Source organism: Sus scrofa, chromosome 2, assembly GCF_000003025.6.
Source record: "Sus scrofa isolate TJ Tabasco breed Duroc chromosome 2, Sscrofa11.1, whole genome shotgun sequence".
Lineage (NCBI taxonomy): Eukaryota > Metazoa > Chordata > Mammalia > Artiodactyla > Suidae > Sus > Sus scrofa.
In genome coordinates this window covers 69,340,348-69,359,200 of record NC_010444.4, presented here as the reverse complement: position 1 = coordinate 69,359,200, position 18,853 = coordinate 69,340,348, and the positions used below count along the sequence as shown (strand labels likewise).

At 49.5% G+C, this 18,853-nt stretch overlaps 1 protein-coding gene across 2 annotated transcripts; it reads left to right on the top strand.

Moving 5' to 3' along the window:
* Positions 5,295 to 17,912, top strand: AP1M2 (adaptor related protein complex 1 mu 2 subunit). 2 transcript variants are annotated; one of them, XM_013987439.2, is made up of 12 exons: positions 5,295 to 5,451; positions 7,155 to 7,311; positions 7,529 to 7,596; positions 10,047 to 10,177; positions 10,278 to 10,425; positions 10,516 to 10,642; positions 11,113 to 11,255; positions 11,335 to 11,406; positions 14,311 to 14,469; positions 15,316 to 15,441; positions 15,884 to 15,959; positions 17,489 to 17,912. In XM_013987439.2, exons 1-12 carry the CDS (start codon positions 5,410 to 5,412, stop codon positions 17,509 to 17,511), a joined length of 1,272 nt encoding a protein of 423 aa, XP_013842893.2. In that variant the 5' UTR covers positions 5,295 to 5,409; the 3' UTR covers positions 17,512 to 17,912. The 2 variants fall into 2 exon arrangements, with proteins under 2 accessions (XP_013842893.2, XP_020939449.1); XM_021083790.1 differs by having other exon boundaries at positions 10,278 to 10,642.

Below are 18,853 nucleotides of genomic sequence, written 5' to 3'. Positions count from 1 at the left end.
CTCAGATTCCAGGGCGCTGGGCCCAGGCTTTTGGGTTCTGTTTACTGTCTGAAAACATCTGAGGGCCCCAGGAGAAGGGCCCTTGCAAAGTTCAAGGATGCCTGGGCTGGGGAGAAAGCCTGACCTGACCATGTCCTCACTCAATCCACCAGGGTCGGCGACTGAGCAAGGGGCTGGTAGGAGCATGGAGGACTCCCCTCTTTTGGGCAGAGGCAGCATAAAACCTTGGGCTTCGCAGGGCTAGAATTCCAGCTCTGCCTCTGCTGGCTGGGTGACTTCTATATAAGTCATTTGTTCTTTCTGAGCCTCAGTTTTCCTATCTGTCAAATGATGAAAACGGTTTTCCTAACTCAAAGCATTGTTTTCAGGATTCCCACATGGGAGACTTTTAGACTAGCCCTGGGTATTGTGAGCACCAAATAGGGGTTAGGTATTGTTAGTAAGAGTAATACTTGTATCCTGAAATGTAGCAGAGGAGTTGGAAGAGGTCTGGGTCCCAGTTCTCAAACTCCATAAGTAAGGTTCAAATTCTGGTTCAACTGCTGTGTGACCTTGGGCAAGTGGCTTCAACTCTTTTTTTCCCCATGCTCGTGGCATGTACAAATTCACAGGCCAGGGACTGAACTCATACCACAGCAGCTACCTGGGCTGCTGCAGTGACAATGCCAGATTCTTAATCTGATGCACCACAAAGGAATGGCTCCTTCTCTTTCTTTGTAAGGGAACATGAAAATAAGGGCTCAGTGAATGACCAAGAGGCAGAGGGTGGTTCCTTTTTTCTTTTTTTAGGGCCATATGGAGGTTCCCAGCCTAGAGGTCAAATCGGAGCTGCCGGCCTACACCACAGCCACAGCCATGCAGGATCCGAGCCGCCTCTGCGACCTACACCACAGCTCACAGTAACACCAGATCCTTAACCCGCTGAGAAAGGCCAGGTATCGAACCTGCGTCCTCATGGATGCTAGTCAGATTCATTAACCCCTGAGCCATGGCAGGAACACAGTGGGTGGATCTGATAGCTGCCGTCCTCTCTCCCCTCCTCAGGGATTAATAAGGGCCCTGGGCTGGTTTAGGGAAGGAGGGACTAAGCCTGGGAGAACTGAGCCTCTTTCCCTGGAGGACTGCAGGAATTTCCCTCCCTCGATGGAGCAGGATTGTTCCCAGCCAGCCCAAGACTCCCCCCCACTTCCTTCCAACCCCTACCTCCAGATGTCCAACAATTTTGTAGTGAAACACAGAATCCATAATAGCTGATGAGCAGGGAGTGTAGGTGTTGTGCCAGGCATTGAGTGATGCCCAGTTATGCTGCCTAAGGAGGCATACCCATTTAACGGAAGGGAAAACTGAGGAGTTCCCTTGTGGAACAGTGGATTAAGAATCCAACACTGTCACTGCAGAGGCTTAGGTCACTGCTATGGTGCACAGGTTCAGTCCCTGGCCTGGAACTTCCATACGCCATGGGTGAGGCCAAAAAACCCCCCAATAAGCCCCCCCAAAAGGGGATACTGAGGCACAAGAGGTATCTCACAGCCAATAGTGGAGTCAGGATTCCATCCCAGCACCTGTACCCTTAACTGCCATACAGTAAATAATAATAACAGAGTTCCCCATTGACCCAGCGAGTTAAGAGTCTGTTGCTGTCACTGCTGTGGCTTGGGTTCCATACCTGGCCCTGGGGAACTTCCAAATGTTGCTGGAGGTGCCCCCAAACAACAATAATAACAACAAATCATAATAGCAAATAATAATAATAACATTATCAAGCGTCTGTTCCATCCCAGGCACAGTTCCAAGCATCATATTGGATGTAATAACTCAGTCGAGCTTCACTACAACTTAATTAGGAAAGAGCATGGTTTGTTTTGTTTTACTGTTTTTTTAAATTTTTTTAAATTTATTTTATTTTATTTATATTTATTTATTTTTGCTTTTTAGGGCTGCACCCACGGCATATGGAGAGTCCCAGGCTAGGGGTCAAATTGGAGCTACAGCTGCCAGCCTTTGTCACAGCCACAGCAATACCAAATCCTTAATACACTGAGCAAGGCCAGGGATCGAATGCACAACCTCATGGTTCCTAGTCGGATTCGTTTCCGCTAAGCCACGGGAACTCCTGTTTTTTTTTTTTTAAATTGAAGTACCGTTGATTTACAATATCATGTCAGTTTGAGGTGTACAGCATGGTGATTCAATTGTAATATATATCTATATCTATTCTTATTCTTTTTTTTTTTTTTTTGCTTTTTAGGGTCACACCTGAGGCATATGGAAGTTCCCAGGCTAGGGGTTGAATCTGAGCTGCAGCTACCAGTCTACACCACAGCCACAGCCACTTGGTATTCAAGCTGCATCTGTGACCTACACCACAACTCACAGCAATACTGGATCCTTAACCCACTGATCGAGGCCAGGGATTGAACTGCATCCTCATGGATACTAGTTGGGTTTGTTACTGCTAAGCCACAACAGGAATGCCTATATATATTCTTCTTCAGATTCTTTTCCCTTATGGTTTATTACAGAATATTGAGTACAGTTCCCTGTGCTATAGAATAGGTTTTTGTTGGTTATAGGAAAGGATAGTTTCAACAGTATTTTACAGCCATGCAAATTGAGATCCTGGGAGGGGAGGCCAGGTGCCTGAGGCCACCCGACTGGCTCCTTGCAGATCCAGGACTTGAGCCCAAGCCATGGGCTCCAGAATCTGTGCCCTCAACCAGCCCACACGCAAAACAATAACAACAGAAATAATACTAGTACCAGTTTTGTGCCAGGTTCTTCCCTGGGACTTTCTCTTGGCTTGTCCTGGCTCCTAATGTCATGGTGCAAATTCAGGACTAGAAGCCCAAGAAGCCCTTAACACAGTTAAGGGCTGGGCAAATAGCCACAGGCAGTGATGCATTCTTATCCATCTTGTCTCTTGTCATCCTTTACAGGGAACCTCAGGCCTTTCTTAAAGGTCAGCTCCTTCCCTGATCTTTCTGCTTCAGGAACCCCAGTCATTTTTCAACAACCATACACGCCCCGCCCCCGGCCTTCAGGGCTCCCGACCTCATCAGGAATTACCTTTTTTGGTTTTCAAGATGTGTAACATGGAGTTCCTGTTCTGGCTCAGCAGGTTATGAACCTGACTAGCATCCATGCAGATGCAGGTTCCACCCCTGGCTTCACTCAGTGGGTTAAGGATCTGGCATTGCCATGAGCTGTGGTGTAGGTCTCAGAGGCAGCTTGAATCCCACGTTGCTGTGGCTGTGATGTAGGCCAGCAGCTACAGCTCTGATTTGACCTCTAGCCTGTGAACTTCTGTATGCTAAGAGTGCGGCCCTAAAAGAGCAAAACAAAGAAACAACAATAACAAAAAGCAACAACAGATAAATGGATAAAGATGTTTATAGACACAATGGAATATTACTCAGCCGTAAAAAACAATGACATTTTGCCATTTGCAGCAAAACGGATGGACTTGGAGGGCATTACAGTAAGTGAAATAAATCAGACAGAAAGACAAACATGGGGAGTTCCCTTTGCGGCTCAGTGGAACTGAATCCAACTAGTATCCATGAGGATGGATCGAGACATGGTTTTGATCCCTGGCCTCGTTCAGTGTGTTAAGAATCCAGTGTTGCCATGAGCTGCGGGGTAGTTCTATGAGGCAGCTCAGATTCTGCGTTGCTGTGGCTGCGGAGTAGACTGTCAGTGGCAACTCCAATTTGACTCTTAGCCTGGGAACTTCCATAAGCTGCTGGTGTGACCTGCAAAAAGTTAGGTAAATAAAATAAAAATTAAACAAAGACAGACAAATACTGTACGATATTTATGTGGAATCTAAAAAATACAACAAACTGGAGTTCTCTGTTGGCTCAACAGGTTAAGGATCAGCGTTGTCACTGCTGTGCTGAGGGTGTACCCATAAAACCAAAACGCAACAACAACAAGCTAATGAATACAACAAAGAAGGAGCAGACACAGATACAGAGAATAAACGGTTGCCATTGGTGGGGAGGGGCAATGCAGGGGAGGCAAGACACAAATGAATGAGTGTAAGATAGGCTACGAGGCTGTATTTACAACACATGGGGAACATAGGAAATATTTTGTAATAACTGTAAATGGAGTGTGACCTTTAAAAACTATATAAAAAGAAGTTCTGTTTTGGCTTAGTGGTTAATGAACCCGACTAGCATCCATGAGGACGTGGGTTCGATCCCTGGTGTCACTCAGTGGGTTAAAGCTCTGGCATTGCCGTGAGCTGTGGTGTAGGTTGCAGATGCGGCTCGGATCCCAAGTTTCTATTGCTGTGACGTAGGCTGGTGGCTGCAGCTCCAATTTGACCCCTAGCCTGGGAAACACCATGTGCTATGGGTGCAGCCCTAAAAGGACAAAACAAACAAACAAAACTGTATAAAAAATTAGAAAAATTACAAAAATAATTTTTTGGGTTGCACACAGAAGTTCTAGGCCAGGGATAGAATCTACACCGCAGGAGTGACAATGCTGGGTCCTCTAGCCACTAGGGCACTAGGGAACTCCCTAAATTTTTTTTAATAAAAGAGTAACATTAGGAATAGTAGTAAAAGCAGCTACATTTGTCCTGTGCAGCATGCAAACCACAGTTTCTGGGAGTTCCCATTGTGGCACAGCAGAAACAAATACGACTAAGAACCATGAGGTTTCGGGTTCGATCCCTGGCCTTGCTCAGTGGGTTAAGGATCCTGCATTGCCGTGAGCTGTGGTATAGGTCGCAGATGCGGCTCAGATCTTATGTTGCTGCGGTTCTGGCGTAGGCCCGGCAGCTGTAGCTCCGATTAGACCCCTAGCTTGGGAAACTCCATATGCCTGTGGCTGCGGCTCTAAAAAAAAAAAAAAAAGCCGCAGTTCCGGGCATGGAGTGGAAGAATTTATCAGCGAGTGAATGAAGACATTAATTAGTAAATATGTAGGGTATTAATTAATTAGGCACACATTGAGCACCCAGCCAGCACTAGTCACTGAGGCCCCAGGCATGAAAAACACAAGTCCCTGCTCTATGGGATGAATACCCGCGTGGTAGTGACAAGAGAAACGAATGAGTGGCTGGGTGGTGGTTGGTTGGATGGTTAGATGGATGAATGGATGGATGAATAGTTTGTTGGCTGGATGGATAGATGGTTGGTCTGAGATCTCCGCCCAGCCCATCGACACTCCAGGATGCAAAGGGAAAGTGAGGCGGGGCAGCTGTCCCAGCCGAAGCTCCGCCCTCGCAGCGTCTTCTCGTCGGCCGACAGCGCCGCTCACCTGGAGACCTCCCCTTTAAGACGCGCTCACCTGGGTCCTCACCTGCGCGCGGGCGCTTCCGCAGGAAGAAGGAAGCGGCGCCACTGTCGCCTCCTGGAGTTCCCTTCCCACCTCCCTAGTCCGCCGGCCGCCACCATGTCCGCCTCCGCTGTCTTCATCCTCGACGTTAAGGGCAAGGTGAGGCTGGGGGCGGGGAGGAGGGGACGGACAGGTGAGGCTCCGCTCTCCCCGACCCAGGGGCGGGCCTCCGGGTCTCGAGGCCCCAGAAAGCTCTGGTGTGTAGGAACACCCCTCCCCCAAGGCCTGGGTGTCCCGCGCTAATCCCACCTTCGCTGTTTACCAGTCGCGTGTCTGAGGCAAGGGGCCTCGCCTCTCTGAGCCTCAGTCTCACTGTCCATGCAAATGGGAATGAATAAGACAGTCCCCACCCAAGAAGAAAGAACACAACCCCATGTCTGTATATTAGTTAGCACAGTTCCCCTGCTGCAAACATTTGGCATTTAATCTGTTGAAATTATTTCTATCATCATCCTCCATATTATTATTTGGGGAGAACAGCACAGGCAGAAGACCCTAATTATCCTTTGAGGCTGCCTTGTCCCTTCTTGGAATCCCCTCCCATTTGTCATGTCATTCAATAGCAATAATAATAGTGGTGGTGAGAGTAATATTCCTGATAATAATATTGAAAGCTAAGGTGTGTGAGGACCTGCTTAGTGCCCGCTGGGTTCTAAAACACTGGACTACATAACCTCCCCAAGTAGGTACTACTATTATTGACTGCTACTGCCTGCCAGACAGAGCATATGAACTAGAAGATGTATATGGGTATAATCATTTTTCTTTTTTTGTTTTTTCTTTATTTTTTTGGCCACGCCCATGGCATGCGGAAATTCCTGGGCCAAGGAATCGAACTCAAGCTACAGCTACAACTGGAGCCACAGCAGTGACAACGGTGGACCCCTAACCTGCTGAGACACTAGGGAACTCTTCTTTCCTTCCTTTCTTCCTTCTTTTCTTTCTCTCTCTCTCTTTCTTTTTTTCTCTCTTCTTTCTTTCCTTTTTTTTCCCTTTATATGGTGTTCCCCTGGGCTAGGGATCAAATCCCAGCAGCAGTTGTGACCTGTGCTGCAGCTTTGGCAACACCAGATCCTTCACCCACCGTGCCAGGCTGGAGATCAAACCTGCATCCCAGGCTGGAGATCAAACCTGCACAGAAACACTCCCAATCCCATTGTGCCATGGTGGGAACTCCTCTCTTTCTTTCCTTTCATCATCTCTACCTTACCTATTTGGTGATAGAAGCCGTGCTTGAGAGCAGGAATTCTAGAGCCAGGATTCAATTCTTGGCTTCCCCACTTACTGTGGAGATGATTCATACCTCAGTTTCCCCATCTGTAAAATGGAAATGATGAGATCACCAACCTCACGCTTGTGGTGACAATGAAATAAATCATCAAACAGGAGTTCCCGTCATGGCTCAGTGGTTCACGAATCTGGCTAGGAACCATGAGGTTGTGGGTTTGATCCCTGGCCTTGCTCAGTGGGTTAAAGATCCAGCATTGCCTTGAGCTTTGATGTAGGTCACAGATACGGCTCGGATCCTGCATTGCTGGCAGCTACAGCTCCAATTGGACCCCTATCCTGGGAACCTCCATATGCCATGGGTGGGGCCCTAGAAAAGACATAAACAAACAAATAAATAAATAAATCCACAAATATCCTGGCATTTTGCAGAAGAGGAAACTGAGGTGCAGAGAGGCAGAGCCTTGCCCACACCCCTTAGCCAGCAAGTGGGCTCAGAGCCTCGTGCTCTGATGCCTCTGGCAGGAATGTCCCTGGATCCCAGAGGTGACCAGCCCTTCTCTGTCCACTCTCAGCCCTTGATCAGCCGCAACTACAAGGGCGACGTGGCCATGAGCGAGATCGAGCACTTCATGCCTTTGCTTATGCAGCGGGAGGAGGAGGGTGCCCTGGCCCCACTGCTGAGCCATGGCCGGGTCCACTTCTTGTGGATCAAATACAGCAACCTCTACTGTATCCAGCCACAGGTGGGTCCCTGGGGGCTTGGGGTGGTGGCAGCTCAGGCCCAGAAAAGGTGGGTCAGCACAGGAGACACACAGCCCATCGTGGCTCAAGCTGGAGGGTGAGGGTGGTTGGGGCAGGGGTGGGGGCTGGGGGTGTGTGTTTCAGGGTCTGTACTCCATTGGAACCCTCCAAAATGGCACCTTTTCCTTAACCTTGCTGCCTGCAGTGGTGGCCACCACCCTGAAGAATGCCAACGCCTCTCTTGTGTACTCCTTCCTGTACAAGACAGTGGAGGTAGGTTCTGGCCTTCCATTGGCTGCCTGGTCTGTCTGTCCACCTGTTTTGTCTGCCTGTTTCAGGATCCATCTCTCCTAGGAAGCTTTCCCTGACCTCCCTGGGGGTGCCCCCATCAACGCCCCATCACTCTGTATTCTCATTAGCTGCTATGGTATCATCTCTCCCTATAGGGCAGGGACCAGGGAGGTTCCTCAGAGGGTATCCTGCTCAAATATGAACCAAGGGGGGAGTTCCCATTATGGCTCAGTGGTAATGAGCCTGACTAGTATCCATGAGGTTGCAGGTTCGATCCCTGGCTTCGCTCAGTGGGTTAAGGTGTAGGTTGCAGACGCATCTCAAATCTGGCATTGCTGTGGCTGTGGCATAAGCCGGCAACTACTGCTCCAATTTGACCTCTATCCTGGGGACTTCCATATGCCTCAGGTATGGCCTTAGAAAAAGGAAAAATAATAATCTGAACTAAAGGGAACTGGGTTCCAAACCCACTCACCAACTTCCTGGCTGTCTGACCTTGAACAAGTCACTTCTCTCTGTGCCTCTATTTTTTTTATTTTTTATTTACTTTTATTTTTATTTAAAAATTTTTTTGCTTTTTTTTTTTTTTTTTTTTTTGTCTTTTTGCCATTTCTTGAGCCGCTCCCACGGCATATGGAGGTTCCCAGGCTAGGGGTCTAATTGGAGCTGTAGTTGCCAGCCTACTAGAGCCGCGTCTGCGACCTACACCACAGCTCACGGCAACGCTGGATCGTTAACCCACTGAGCAAGGGCAGGGATTGAACCTGCAACCTCATGGTTCCTAGTCGGATTCGTTAACCACTGCGCTACGACAGGAACTCCCTTTTTTTTGCTTTTTTTAGGGCCACACTCACACAGCATATGGAAGTTCCCAGGCTAGGGGTCCAATCAGAGCTACAGCTGCTACACCACAGGCACAGCAACAGCAACACCAGATCCGAGCCACATCTGCAACCTACACCATAGCTCATGGCAACACTGAATCCTTAACCCACTGAGTGAGGCCAGGGATTGAAACCACAACCTCATGATTCCTAGTTGGATACATTTCTACTGCACCATGATGGGAACCTCTGTGCCTCTAAAGTGGGGGTTATATTAAGTCCTGCCTCAGGATGGTTGTACAAATTAATCAAATTCATACCTCTGAAGTACCTAAAACAGTGCTCAGTATACAGTAAGTGCTCAATAAGTGTTATTAGCATTATTGCTAATATCATATCCTCTAATCATATTGTAATTTATTGAACACTTTGAATATACCATTCTTTTTCTTTTTTTTTAGGGCCATACCCACAGCATATGGAGGTTCCCAGGCTAGGGGTCTAATTGGAGCTGTAGCTGCCAGCCTACTCCAGAGCCACAGCAATGCCAGATCCAAGCCACATCTGCGACCTATACCACAGCTCTTGGCAATGCCAGATCCTTAACCCACTGAGCAAGGCCAGGGATCGAACCTGGTAGTTCTTAGGCTAGTGGTCAAATTGGTGTTGCAGTTGCCGTCCTGCAGCACAGCAACAGCAACAGAGGTCTGAGCCATGTCTGTAACCTACACCACAGCTCACAACAACGCTGGCTCTTTAACCCACTGAGTGGGATAGGGATTGACCCCTTGTCCTCAACTTGGATACTAGTTGGGTTTGTTATCACTGAACCACGATGGGAACTCCATTAGCGGGTTCTTTACAGGCTGAGTCACAAACAGGAACTTCTCCCTTATGTGTTTTTATTTTATTTATTTTTTATTTTTTATTTTTATTTTTGTCTTTTTGCCATTTCTTGGGCCACTCCCACGGCATATGGAGGTTCCCAGGCTAGGGGTCAAATTGGAGCTGTAACCGCCAGTCTATGCCAGAGCCACAACAACGCAGGCTCCAAGCCGAGTCTGCAACCTATACCACAGCTCACGGCAACGCCGGATCCTTAACCCACTGAGCGAGGCCAGCGATCGAACTCGCAACCTCATGGTTCCTAGTCAGATTCGTTAACCACTGAGCCACGGCAGGAACTCCTTCCCTTATGTGTTTTATTTTATGCGTTTACAAACCTTATTCTAAGGTGGATCCATTAACATCACCAGACAACACAGGGATCTCTGGTCCATAAAAATCATTCTCAGCCCTTCCAATTCCTCTTCCAGGAAGTCTTCTTGGCTCTCCCTGCCTCTGGGCTCCTGTTTGTGTTGTGTTTTCCTCATCATTGCACCCAACATGTTTAATAATGTTGGTCCCACTACCAGTACATTTCCCACGCCAGACCATTCCATGAGGACAGGGACCCTGTTAGCTTTGTTTCACCATTAATAACCTCGGTATATAGTAGGTGCTCAATAGTTGCTTTTGGGGGGTGGCTAGCTGGATGAGTGGCGACCCAGCCCATTGCAGAGGCTACATCAGCCCCACCTGTGGGTTTCTGTCTCTCCAAATCCCCAGGTATTCTCTGAATACTTCAAGGAGCTGGAGGAGGAGAGTATCAGAGACAACTTTGTTATCATCTACGAGCTGCTAGATGAGCTCATGGACTTTGGCTTCCCCCAGACCACCGACAGCAAAATCCTGCAGGAGTAAGGGGGCCATGGGTCAGCCACAGGGTGTGAGGAAGTCGGGGAGGGCCGGGAAAGTGTCCCTGGGCCCACCTTACTCATCCCCCTGCCCTCCTGCCAGGTACATCACGCAGCAGGGCAACAAGCTGGAGACTGGCAAGTCGCGTGTGCCGCCCACTGTCACCAATGCTGTGTCCTGGCGCTCAGAGGGCATAAAGTACAAGAAGAACGAGGTCTTCATCGATGTCATAGAGTCAGTCAACCTACTGGTGAGCCCCCACACCCAGCCCGCCACAGCCCCGGGCCTTGGGAGGGGGGCCCTAGGTCTGTTGACCCCCCCCCCATGTGTGCCTCTTCAGGTCAACGCCAATGGCAGTGTCCTGCTGAGTGAGATCGTGGGCACCATTAAGCTCAAGGTGTTTCTATCGGGAATGCCTGAGTTGCGGCTGGGCCTCAACGACCGCGTGCTCTTCGAGCTCACTGGCCGTAAGCTTCTGGAAGAGGGTGCATAGGGGAGCCTGAGACCTCACCTCCTTGGGAGACATAACCCAGAGAGCTGCGAATAGCGTTTGCGCGCACTCTGCTGGTCATTTTAAGTACTACAGCAGCTGGTTCTTGGACCACTTAATACTTCTTCATTATTGAGTGCTAGGAGCAAAGACACAGCAGTGAAGGGGAAAAAAAAAAAAACCTGCCCTCCTGGAGCTGACATTCTAGTAGAAGCAGGAGAGGGAATAGCATCATGTTTAACAACTTGACTGCAAGAGCCTGATTCTCTGGGTTCTGATCCTAGCTCTCTGGTCCTCACCAGCTAGGTGACCCTGAGCAAGTTACTCATCCATTCTGCACCTCAGTTTCCTCAGCTGTAAAATGGGTGTGGTCCTAGTGGTAGATGGGGAAGGTAGGGTTAGGGACCAGCTCCAGGGTTGCCCCACTAACTCGGCTCCGAGTTTCAGGGAGCAAGAACAAGTCCGTGGAACTAGAGGATGTGAAGTTCCACCAGTGTGTGCGGCTCTCTCGCTTTGACAATGACCGCACCATCTCCTTCATCCCACCCGATGGTGACTTCGAGCTCATGTCCTACCGACTCAGCACTCAGGTGAGGCAGGGTCAGGGCCATGGCAGGGGGTAAGAATTGACCTGGAGCCTCAAAGAACTCCTACTTCTTCTATCTGTAGGTCAAGCCGCTGATCTGGATTGAATCTGTAATTGAGAAATTCTCCCACAGCCGCGTGGAGATCATGGTCAAGGTGGGCCCTGGGAAATAATTATTCACAATGCTCAATCTGCCCCTCCCATCGCCCTCGTCTCCCACCTTCCTCCCTGCTCCTTCCTTCCAGCCTTGCTAGTCTTCTGGCTGGTTCTCACACATGCCAAGCATGGTCCCCAGCTGTCCTCTCTCCCTGAATCACTCTGCTCCCAGCCCCCCAGATATTCACATGGCTCCTTTCCTCACCTCCTTCAGCTCTTTGCTTAAATGTCACCTCCTCAGAGGAGCCTTCCCTGATTTCTCTGCTTCCCTTCCTTGCTGTTTTTTCTGTATTATCGCCATCTGCCACATGATCTGTTTTACTTATTTGTTTTAATATATGTATATAAACCATAGAGTATGTTTCAATGGTTTAAAGAGTAATAGTAAATCACCCAGTTTATTTGAATGTGCTTGGCTTGACCAGAGCCTCTGAACCCCTACCTGTTCCTCCCCCAGTTACTGCTCCCTCCTTACCCACAGGTAGTCACCATTTTGAATTTCATGTAAATTATTTCTTTGTTTTTCTTTGTAATTTTGCCACCCATATTTGTAACCGTAAAGATTTCATTCTGCTGATTTCTAGTGTTTATATCCATGGACTCAAGCTACATGACTTTTTTTTTCTTTTGGCTGCCCCCGTGGCATGCAGAAGTTCCCAGGCCAGGGATTGAACTCACACCACAGCAGTGACCCAAGGCACAGCTGTGACAACACCAGATCCCTAACCTGCTGAGCCACCAGGGAATTCTGTAATGTTGGTTTTTTTTTTTCCTTTTTTTTTTTTTTTAGGGCTGCACCTGAAGCGTATGGAAGTTCCCAGGCTAGGGGTTGAATCAGAGCTGTAGCTGCTGGCCTACACCACAGCCACAGCAACGTCAGATCTGAGCCTTGTCTGCAACCTACACTGCAGCTCACAGCAACACTGGATCCTTAACCCACTGAGCGGGGTCAGGGATTGAACCTGCATCCTCATGAATACTAGTCAGGTTCATTAACTGCTGAGTCAATGACTGGAACTCCAGGACACAGAATTCTTGTGTTAAAAAGCTTGTCCCGGGAGTTCCCGTCATGGCGCAGTGGTTAACGAATCTGACTAGGAACCATGAGGTTGCGGGTTCAGTCCCTGCCCTTGCTCAGTGGGTTAACAATCCGGCGTTGCCGTGAGCTGTGGTGTAGGTTGCAGATGCGGCTCGGATCCCGCGTTGCTGTGGCTCTGGCGTAGGCCGGTGGCTACAGCTCCGATTCAACCCCTAGCCTGGGAACCTCCATACGCCGCGGGAGCGGCCCAAGAAATAGCAACAACAACAACAAAAAGACAAAAAGACAAAAAAAAAAAAAAAAAAAAAAAAGCTTGTCCCGGAGTTCCTGTTGTGGCTCAGTGGTTAATGAATCTGACTAGGAACCTTGAGGTTGCGGGTTCAATCCCTGGCCTTGCTCAGTGGGTTATGGGTCTGGCATTGCCATGAGCTGTGGTGTAGGTTACAGATGCAGCTCAGATATGGTGTTGGCTGTGGCTGTGGCGTAGGCTGGCAACTACAGCTCTGACTAGATCTCTAGCCTGGGAACCTCCATATGCCATGGGTATGGCCCTGAAAAGACAAAAAAATAAAAATAAAAATAAAAAAAAGCTCGTCCCATGTCACACAAATCTAAATCTAGATCTAATGTTGTAACTTGCTTATTCGTCTTGGGATTGTTTTTTGGTGTTTTGTTGTTTTTTGTCCACTCCTGTGGCATGTGGGAGCTCCCGGGCCAGGAACTGAACCTGTGCCATAGAAATGACCTGAGACCCAGCAGTGACAAATTTGGATCCTTAACCCATTCAGCCACCAGGAAACTCCACTTTGTAAGGAGAGCATGTGAGGCCTGAGAATACAGGCTCAGGTCAAATTTCTGCTGTGCCAGTTACCAGCTATGTGATTTGGGCAAAGTGCTCTTTCTCTCTGTCTCCTCATCCATAAAATGGACTTCAGGAATGGATCCTACTTTAGAGAATTAATGAAAGAGTTGAGTGCTTGGCACAGGGCCCAGAATGAGGTAAGGGCTCAGTAAATGCCAGCTTTCCAGTGAAAACTGAAGGGCTGAGGGACCCATCCAGACCTTGCAGTCAGAAGTTTCAGCTGTGCATCTTGGTCAGAAGCCTTCATTTTCTCATCTGTGAAGTGTGCTGAGAGCAGAGCCTGCACTAAGGGCTGCTCAAATGAAGGATCATTTTGAACCCACGCAAAGTGTTTGGACACTTTCCAAATGGAAGGCCAAGAGCAGGGCCTCTCTGGAGTTCCTTTTGTGGCTCAGTGGGTTAAGAACCTGACTAGTATCCATTAGGATGAAGTTTCAATGCTTGGCCTCGCTCAGTGCATTAAAGATACTGAATTGTTGTGGCTGTGGTGTAGGCCAGCAGCTGCAGCTCTGATTCAGCCCCTAGCCTGGGAACTTCCCTATGCCCCAAGTATAGCCCTAAAAAGAATCCCCCTTGAGGATGCAGGTTCAATCCTTGGCCATACTTAGTGGGTTAAGGATTTGGTGTTGCTGCGAGCAGCAGTATGGGTTACAGATGTGGCTCGGACATAGTGTTGCTGTGGTTGGGGCGTAGCCTGGCAGCTGCAGCTCTGATTGGACCCCTAGCCTGGGAATGTCCATATGCTATACCTTCGGTCCTTAAAAAAAAAAAAAAAAAATAGGAGGAGGGCCTCTAGAGTCTCTTGTGGGTGTGGAGCCCAGCTCTGCCACTTTGTTGGCTGTGCACTTCCAGGCCAATGCCTTAACTTCTCTGTTTCCTCATCTGGAAAATGGACAGGATCATGGTCCCCACTTCAGGTTGTGGAAGGCTCTCGGTAAGATGGCGTGGAAAGGGCTTGGTGAATATCTGCATGAGTGAATTCTTCACTCTCTTCACTGATAGGCCAAGGGGCAGTTTAAGAAGCAGTCGGTGGCCAACAGTGTGGAGATATCTGTGCCTGTTCCCAGCGATGCTGACTCCCCACGCTTCAAAACCAGTGTGGGCAGTGCCAAGTACGTGCCAGAGAAGAATGTCGTTATCTGGAGCATCAAGTCATTCCCGGTGAGTCCCGGGCACTGTTGGGGTTGGGGGGAAATCCGGGGGCCTGGCCCCTGCTGCTTGTGACTGAGGCAAAGAATAAAGCAGAGCGCCACATGTGCGAAAAGGTGGAAACCAGGCCAGTCTGGTGGTTAAGCTCTCCCATCTCAAGTCTTAAGGAAACCAGCCCTGGGTTCAGATTGCTCACGCTTGGCTCTCTGAGCTAGATGGCCTTGGGAGACCCATTTCCTCTCATGGAACGTCAGTTTGCCCATCTGTGAAAGAGGCAGGATGTTGTTATGGTCCCCGCCCCTTCACCCCACTCCCACCCCAGGTCCTGGGGCTGCTAGAAGATTTGGTCTGTCTCTGTGATCTGGAGAGGTTCCCTGGGGCCTGGAAAATGGGAGGTGATAATTAGAAGGCCTTCCACCTGGAGTTCCCATTGTGGCTCAGTGGATTAAGACCTGACATAGTGTCTGTGAGGATACAGGTTCAATCCGTGGCCTTGCTCAGTTGGTTAAAGATCTGGTGTTGCTGCAACCTATGGTGTAGGTCACGGATGCAGCTCAGATCTGGTGTTGCCCTGGCTGTGGCATGAGTCTCAGCCACAGCTCTGACTCACCTGCTAGCCTGGGAACTTCCATATGCTGCAGGTGTAGCCAAAAAAGTAAAATGAAAAAAAAAAAAAAAGAAGGCCCTTGACCAGCCTTTGCAGTCAGAAGCTTGGCTATGAGTCTCGGGCCAGGAGGCCTTGACTTTCTGGTCTGCAAAATGGGCTGAGAGCCAAGCCTGCCCTGGGGGCTGCTGTGAAGATGTTCTAGGGTATGGAGGGGTCCCCTCAGTGTGTCTGATACCCCCATATGCCCTCAGGGAGGCAAGGAGTACCTGATGCGTGCCCACTTTGGCCTCCCCAGCGTGGAGAAGGAGGAAGTGGAGGGCCGGCCCCCCATCGGGGTCAAGTTTGAGATTCCCTACTTCACTGTCTCCGGGATCCAGGTGAAGGGAGTGGGCAAGGGGGGGGCTCCTCTCCTTGACCTCTGTGGGATCCCTTCTCTCCCATCTCTCGGCTTGGCCTTCCCTGGCCTGAGTCATCTCTCCTTTGCCATCAGCCTTATCTTTTCCTACAACAGTGTTACCTTTTCTGCTCTCAGCCTGGGTCCCTCCCCCTTTCGCTTTGCCCTGTGCCATTCCCTTGTACGGTGCCATCTTTCCCATTGTCCTGGACCACTTCCCCCCTCCCCACCCCACACTGCCCTTGCCACATTTTTGCCCTGAGCCATGTGACGTCATTACTCCCAGCCTATGCGTTCTTTTTTTTTAAATTATGGTTGATGGTCTATGCTCTCTTGTTCCCCCAAGTTATATATATATATATCCCCTTGGTCCCATTGGCTCTCTCCTCCTATAGCCTGAGCCACCTCTTTTCATCTCCTTGCAGGTCCGATATATGAAGATCATCGAGAAGAGTGGTTATCAGGCCCTGCCCTGGGTCCGCTATATTACCCAGAGTGGCGGTAAGGCAGCCTGGCTTCCTGGCATGATGGGGACAAGGAGATGAAGGGGATGGTCTTGGGGCTTTGATACATTCTGTCTCAGAGGGTGCCAGACCTCAAAAGGCTTGGCTACAGGTCTACCCCATCTTTGTCAGTGTGCCACCCTTGGCCTCAGTTTGCCTGTCTTTATTTTATTTTTTGCTTTTTAGGGCCGCACCCGCAGCATATAGAGGTCCCCAGGCTAGGGGTCAAATTAGAGCTACAGTTGCCGGCCTATGCCACAGCCACAGCCACATAGGATCTGAGCTTCATCTGCGACCTACACCACAGCTCATGGCAATGCCAGATCCTTAACCCACTGAGCGAGGCCAGGGATCAAACCCATAACCTAATGGTCCCTAGTCAGATTCATTTCCACTGCGCCACGAGGGGAACTCCTGCCTGTCTTTAAAATGGGGACAGGGAGTTCCCTTGTAGCTTAGTGGGTTAAGTATCCAGTGTTATCATTGCTGTGGCTCTGGTTATAGTTGTGACGCAAGTTCAATCCCTGGCCTAGGAACTTCTGCATGCCACAGGCATGGCCAAAAAAATTTTTTTTTTTTTTTTTTGTCTTTTGTCTTTTTGTTGTTGTTGTTGCTATTTCTTGGGCCGCTCCCATGGCATATGGAGGTTCCCAGGCTAGGGGTTGAATCGGAGCTGTAGCCACCGGCCTACGCCAGAGCCACAGCAACGCGGGATCCGAGCCACGTCTGCAACCTACACCACAGCTCACGGCAACGCCAGATCCTTAACCCACTGAGCGAGGGCAGGGACCGAACCCGCAACCTCATGGTTCCTAGTCGGATTCGTTAACCACTGCGCCACGACGGGAACTCCAACCAAAAAAATTTTTAAAAAATGGGTTAAGGGTCCAGCATTGTTGCTGCAGCTGTGGCTTAGGTCACAACTGTGGCTCAGACCTGATCCCTAGCCTGGGAACTCCATATGCCGCTGGGCAGCCAAAAAAGAAAAAAAAAAAAAAAAAACGGGGCGGGGGATTTGCCATTTCTAGGGTTGTGATGATAGGTTTTGGATGAGGAGCTGAACACATAGCAGTGCCATGTACTGCCTGGAAACAGGCTTGTTGCTGTGGTTACTGTCCCTGTCCCTTTTTTTTTTTTAGGACTGTACTGAGGCGTATAGAGGTTCCCGGGCTAGGGGTCAGATTGGAGCTGTAGCTGCCAGCCTACACCACAGCCACAGCAACTCATGATCTGAGCCACATCTGTGACCTACACCCCAGCTCATGGCAATGCCGGATCCTTAACCCAATGAGCGAGGCCAGGGATTGAACCTGCATCCTCATGTATCCTAGTTGGGTTCATTACTGCTAAGCCATGATGGGAACTCCTGGTTACTGTTCCTGTGTTTGAGCCCATCCTTAGCCTTGTTAAATATGCAGCTAATCATGAATAGTGGGGAAGGGGATGGATTTCAGGATGGGTGGGGGGCTGTCTTTCTGCCTTCTTTCCCTAGTTCTGAGATGGTCCCCACTCATTGTTTCCCTGCAGATTATCAACTTCGTACCAGTTAGAAGGGAGAAGAGGTGGGGGCTTGACCATGGGCCACCCTCTCCCCAGGCCCCCGACTGAAGACTCTATAGAGAGAGGGAGGCACGATGGCGTGCATGTCTGTGTGTGAGGGCAGCGTCTGAATTGGCAGTTTCCTGCTCTCAGCACCAGGATCGCTCCCAGCCTTTTCTTTTACACATAGGCTGGGCGGGGTGGTTTCCCTGTCTCCAGGCTCCTGCCCCTCCCCACCTCCAATTTTATATGAAGAAATAGAAGAGGGGCTTGAAGTCCCCCTCGTGAGTGCCTTCTTGCAGTGACCTGCCTTAGGAGGTGGGGGGAGGGTGCCCCTCCTCCACAGTTGCTGAGCCCAGAGGCCCTGCTGACCCATTCTGAGTTTTAGGATGGCATTAAAAAAATTAATCTAGCTGCTGTGTATGTGCTTTTTGGCTGGGGGCTGGGGATGCCAGCCATGTACCTGAAGTGCTGGGATAAGAGTAGGTAACACATATCCATTTCTCAGCCCCGGTCATTGCTCATCTAGGCCCTCTCTGTTGCCTCCGTCCACTTTGGTCCCCTGGCTCAGGGCTCCCCTCCCCGACGAGAGCCAGTTCCCCTCATCGCCGCCAGAGGGCACCTGTTAACTCCTAAATCAGATCGTGGGTCCTGTGCGCAGAACCCTCCCAGGGTTCCATTCTTTTTAAAAAGTAAAAGTCAAGTGCTTACCGCAGCCCACAAGACCAAAGTGCATTATCCCTCCCTCCCACTCTCTCCCTCTATACCTCACTCTTCCTGTACTTACTGGGCACTCTCTCACCTCAGGGCCTTCGCATCTGTAGCGCCTCCACCTGGCGTATTTTTCCCCAGAAATCCACATGGCTTTTTCCCTTAATTTTCAGGTCAAACCAAATGTTACCTCCTCAGGGTGGCCCTTTCTGACCTCTCAATTTCAAAGGCCTTCCTTTCCCAAAAAAGGAATTACTTAATGCCGTTTTATCAGTATACTCTGAAAATATTTAATTTTCGATTTATCCAGCCCTAAACGGTCGGCGTCCTGAAGCAGGAAGTACTCGGCTTGCTCTCCACTTCGGCACCTATTATACAGTAGGTGCTCAGTAAATGTTTGAAGGCCTCTATTGAGAGCCTCCGACCGCGACTTTTGCCTCGCTCCTCATCCACGTTGCAGCTGTAGCGTGAAATTTCCTCCACGCCCTTGAACTTGAATGCGATTCCTTCCTCATCCATTCCATTTCCACGTTGTTTTCTTCACGCTGCTTACCGCTAAATTTATGTGCTTGAATGTACGCTCCCCAACGCGAGGAAGGGTTCCTGCACAGAGTAAATTAATTAAATAAAGCGCTCAGCGTA